General features: G+C 40.2%; 1 protein-coding gene across 1 annotated transcript; it reads left to right on the top strand.

Annotated features, from left to right (window-relative positions):
* Positions 1-592: 592 nt before the first annotated feature.
* LOC145770870 (uncharacterized) lies at positions 593-4,839 on the top strand. The gene is made up of 3 exons (XM_082582613.1): positions 593-2,299; positions 2,419-2,963; positions 4,098-4,839. The coding sequence occupies exons 1-3, from the start codon at positions 593-595 to the stop codon at positions 4,837-4,839; spliced, it is 2,994 nt and encodes a 997-aa protein (XP_082438739.1).
* The last annotated feature ends 726 nt before the right edge of the window (positions 4,840-5,565 follow it).

Below are 5,565 nucleotides of genomic sequence, written 5' to 3' on the forward strand. Positions count from 1 at the left end.
GAGTCGTTCATTTCAAGCATTGTTGTGGGTTTGACACCTGTCGGAAGATACTTCATTTTCTTGAAGATATAATGAACTAATACATTTTAAGCAACACAAACATTTACCAGCTAATTCCCATGTTGATTGATTTTCACGTTTGTTGACATTTGGTCCCAAAAATTTTTGTGTTGCTTCATCGTGAATATGAACAAGAGTTGAATCTAAGTTCCTACAGGCTTCACTTGCATCATCAGCGGAAAGCGTCTCAGTAGATGAAAACACAAAATAGTTTTCTTCGAATGGTTCGTATGAAGCTTAATGAAACGTACAATACTTTAATCAGTATTTTACAGTTTTGTATGTGTTGTAAAATTACGTTTAGTCTATATTATGTTCCTACGTTCTGGTTTCCTTGCCTAGAGCGCTTCACGTTGATTGCTTTCTCAGTTCGCGTTCAGTTCTCAGTTCAGCGCTCAGTTCTCAGTTTTCTCATTGTGTGAAACAGATCTACTTTGTTTGCTTTATATTTATGGTTTGTGTTTTGTAGGTATACTTCGTTTCTTAGTTTTTTAAAACTCAATAAATGGATGTTACAATTTAAAAAACTAAGATGAGCAAGTTAATGAAGCCGGAACGCCTTGCTTTAAATCCAAACGCAAGCACAGCGGCAAAAGAATGGAAGCACTGGAGGAAGACGTTTGAAAATTACTTGGCTTCTCTCCCCGTCCAAGACGAAGGAGAAAACCGGCAGGATGACCTGCGAATACTCACGAATTGTGTGAATTTTGAAGTCTACGAATTCATCGAAGACTGTCAAGATTACAACGGTGCATTGAACGTTCTTCAAAACTTATATGTGAAGCCTACGAATATTTTATTTGCAAGGCATCGTCTAGCCACTACCAAGCAACACCCAGGACAATCCTTAGACGAATTTCTCCAAAACTTGAAGCTTCTAAGCAAAGAATGTGGCTTTCAAGCCGTCGACTCGGCTCAATACCAGCAGGAAATGGTACGCGACGCATTCATCATCGGCATTTCTTCCGATACAATTCGACAACGCCTGTTGGAAAACCAAGAGCTCAGTCTAGCTGACGAATACACTCAAGCAAGCACTCTTGATCGAGCGGCAAGAGACACTCGGCTATTTCATGCTTCAAGAGACCAACTACAGGTATCGGCCGTCTCATCGAACTCAAATATCCATAGCGACGAAGTTGTTGAAGGTAAGAGCAAAAACAATTATACTATCAGTGCGGTAAGCAACGTCGCAAGATATTGCTTCTTTTGTGGGGATTCCTATCATGAGAGGAAGAGATGTCCTGCCCGAAATGCAACTTGTTATCATTGTAATAAAGTTGGACATTTCGCTAAAGTTTGCAAACATAAGTTTTCTCGAGGAAAAGTTAACGCTTGCGTTAATTCCGACTATATGTGCACAATTCACCCCGCACCGCGATGTTTGTCTCATGCTACTATGAAATCCTTCGTTAATGGCATCGAGCTGTCGTCACTCATCGACTCTGGTAGTTCTGTTAGTTTCATCAACCAAGACACTGCTTACAAGCTAAAACTTAAAATTGAACGCTGCGATTCCAAAGTCTCTATGGCCACGCACAACTCAAAAGAAAAAGTCGTTGGTAACTGTTTCATCGATATCACTGTCGGCGGGAAATTCTACAGCCATGTAAAAGTTGGCGTTTTACAAAATTTGTGCTGCGACATCTTATTGGGAGCAGACTTCCAAAGAAATCATCGTCGAGTAATTTTTGAATACCAAGGAGGTGAACCCGATTTTGTAGTTAATCAACAGAACGACCATTGCTCGGTGATCGCTGCAATAGCTGATGAAGCGTCTCTTTTCACAAACTTGACGAAAGACTGTAAGCCGATAGCTGTTAAGTCAAGACGGTACAACGAGTCGGACAGAAAGTTTATAGACGCAGAAATTGAAAAACTTTCTTCCAAAGGTATCATCCGCCCCAGCAATTCGCCTTGGCCAGCCCAAGTTCTGGTCGTTAACAACAAAGAAACAAATAAGAAGAGGCTATGTGTCGATTATTCACAAACAATAAATTTGTTCATAAATTTGGACGCGTATCCGCTGCCACGCATTGACGATCTAGTTCATCGGTTGTCTGTTCATAAGTTTTTCTCAACATTCGATCTCAAAAGCGCCTATCACCAAATCCCTATCGCTAAGAAGGACAAAATTTATACCGGGTTTGAGGCGTCTGGAAGACTTTGGGAATTCAACAGAATCCCTTTTGGAGTAACAAATGGCGTTCCCCAGTTTCAAAGGAAAATGGATGAAATGGTGAAAATTGATAAATTGAAAAATACCTACCCTTACCTAGATAAGATAACGTTACGGTATGTGGGCGTGACAAAAGTGAACATGATGAAAATGTCTCGCGCTTTCTTCATTCAATTCAGAAAAGAAATTTTACGTTAAATGAAGACAAAACAATCTCGTCGGTCAAAGAAATCTGCATTCTCGGGTATTGCGTCGGCAATGGCAAAATAAAACCGGATCCCGAACGACTACGGCCACTGCTTGAATTACCTGCGCCCCAAAGTACCAAATCTCTCAAAAGAGCTTTAGGATTATTTGCCTATTATGCACGATGGGTCGTGAACTTTTCTGACAAAGTTCAGAGTCTGAAAAACACTACGTCGTTTCCATTGAATCCAGAAGCGTTGAGAGACTTTGTTTCTATTAAACAAGAAATCTCCGAATCCGCATTGGCGGCCATCGACGAGACGTTACCATTTGTTGTCGAATGCGACGCGTCGGAGGTTGCAGTTTCTGCTACTCTTAACCAAGCAGGAAGACCAGTTGCATTTATGTCAAGGACTTTTCAAGGGAGCGAACGGCATTATCCTGCCGTAGAAAAAGAAGCAACTGCAATCATAGAGGCCGTTCGCAAATGGGAGCATTTTCTGGCTAGACAACATTTCACCTTGGTCACAGACCAAAAGTCGGTAGCATTTATGTTCGACAACAGGAGACGCACGAAAGTTAAAAATAATAAAATACAGTGTTGGCGTCTCGAACTCGCATCTTTTTCGTATACAGTGCAATATAGACCCGGAAAGGACAATGCCGGACCTGATACATTAACCCTTTGAAGGTTGGGGGGGGCTGTCAATTCAACTTTTTTGTATCAACAGTTGTATCTCTAAAACCACTGAGGCTGCGACTACGAGATTTCTTGACTTTTCCTAACTTTTATTCACCTCTATTGAGCTGAAATTTTGAGCGAATAAAGGTTATAAATTGAGAGATATAAGGCATTTCTCAGCACATCCTCTGAAATATTTCATAGTCTATTGTTCAAAATTTTCCCACCAGCTGGATGAAAGCAATTAATTTGGCCCATGTCTCGTTAATCACATGATTTAAATTGAGATTATGTAAAAAAAATTTAATCACAACATTGCAATGCATGTTTTTCATTACTCTATCAAAAAATACCAAATAACTCAGCGTCATAAGTCACATCAACATTTTAACGTATATAAGCAGTTCTAAAATTCACATTGTTTTAATTTTCGGACATGCTCTGCGTGAATAGTTTTACAAAGTGAATCCCAAATTTTGAAACCGTGCCTTAAAAAATAAGAGATATCACTCCTAAAGCATAAGAAGAATCGACAGCCCTCCCCCAAACTGAGCAAGACTCCAGGAGCCCAACCGCCTAAGGGTTAACTAGAGCGTATTGTGCGTCTACCGCCAGTTACAATCTAAACGAAATTCATCAGAACCTTTGCCACCCTGGTGTAAAGAGACTTTCCCACTTCGTACGGTCCAAAAACTTGCCATTCTCAATGGATGACATAAAGAGAGTGTGTAGTAACTGCAGAATATGCGCAGAATTAAAACCAAGATTTTTTACGCAGCAACAAGGCACTCTTGTTAAAGCTACTCGCCCTTTCGAACGCATATCGATTGACTTTAAAGGACCATTACCATCCAGTAGTCGCAATGTGTATTTGCTCGTAATTGTGGATGAATTTTCTCGTTTTCCGTTCTGTTATCCGTGTTCAAACATGTGCACCGAAATCGTGATTAAGTGTCTTGATAATCTATTTTCTTTGTGTGGTTTCCCTAGCTGTGTACACACTGATAATGGGGGAAGCTTCGTGTCTAAAGAATTCAAAAGTTACTTAACTAGCAGAGGCATTGCCACCAGTCGCTCTTCCATTTATCATCCCATCGGGAACTCGCAAGTCGAGCGCTACAATGGTATTATTTGGAAAGCGATACGTTTGGCATTGAAATCTCGTAATCTACCTCCTAGTCGTTGGGAAACGGTGCTACCAGTTGTGCTGCATTCTGTTCGTACGTTGTTGTGTACTGCAACTAATGCTACACCGCACGAGTTATTCTTTCGTTTCGACCGGCGATCTCCAACTGTGGTATCACTGCCGTCTTGGCTACTGAAACCCGGGCCCGTGTTACTGCGCAATTTTGTGGGTTCGAAGAACGATGATCTGGTTCGGCGGGTCGAACTAACCGATGCCAATCCTATGTATGCAACTGTAAAATCTCCAGATGGAAGAGAATCAAATGTATCGCTAAGAGACCTAGCGCCGTGTCCGGACGACTCTCCGGATCAATCTCATTGCCCTGAACCATTCGTCACGGATAATTCCCGATTGGAAGCTGCTGAGTTCTCTAAATTAGTTTTGGATATTGGCAATGACCCGAATAACATTGGACTCGATACTTCTGATGCTAGCGCAAGAAGCTTCGATTCAGACTGTGACGACGTAAACCCAAACATCAGACGTTCCAAGCGAACTAACAAAGGCGTCCCACCACTACGATATGGCAATTCCGTTACGTTTTAGGAGGGAAGAATGTTGTCAAATTACGTTTAGTCTACATTATGTTCCTACGTTCTGGTTTCCTTGCCTAGAGCGCTTCACGTTGATTGCTTTCTCAGTTCGCGTTCAGTTCTCAGTTCAGCGCTCAGTTCTCAGTTTTCTCATTGTGTGAAACAGATCTACTTTGTTTGCTTTATATTTATGGTTTGTGTTTTGTAGGTATACTTCGTTTCTTAGTTTTTTAAAACTCAATAAATGGATGTTACAGTATGAAGTAGCGATGTAGTGTGTGGTATGATCTATTTTTGTGACCTTCAGTTTCTATTTACATTTAACTCGTTTTCCAGACATAAATAACAAATCTAAAACATATTCCAAATTTTAAACTATTTTGCAGTAAAATAATGCTTTTAACCCTTTGAGGACCATTAATTTTCCTCCAAAAAATATTTATGTAGAATTTGCTTGTTTACTCTTCAAATGCCATATAAACAACACCTACGCAAAAAAAAATTAAAAAAGGATGTCTATCCTAAAATTAAGCATAGATATCCAATGCTACGTTAGGGTATCAGCAGTGGCAAATTTTTATAGTTAACTGGGGGGCAATCGGCCTAATTTCATAAAACATAAACAGTAATAATAAACAGTAGTAATAAACATAATTTTCATAAACAGTAAAAGTAAAGGGGATCCCATACTTGATTCAAGTGTCGGATATGAGAAGATACAGTAAGGTTCTCATTGTAC

This window comes from Aplidium turbinatum, chromosome 5, assembly GCF_918807975.1.
Source record: "Aplidium turbinatum chromosome 5, kaAplTurb1.1, whole genome shotgun sequence".
Taxonomy (NCBI): Eukaryota; Metazoa; Chordata; class Ascidiacea; order Aplousobranchia; family Polyclinidae; genus Aplidium; species Aplidium turbinatum.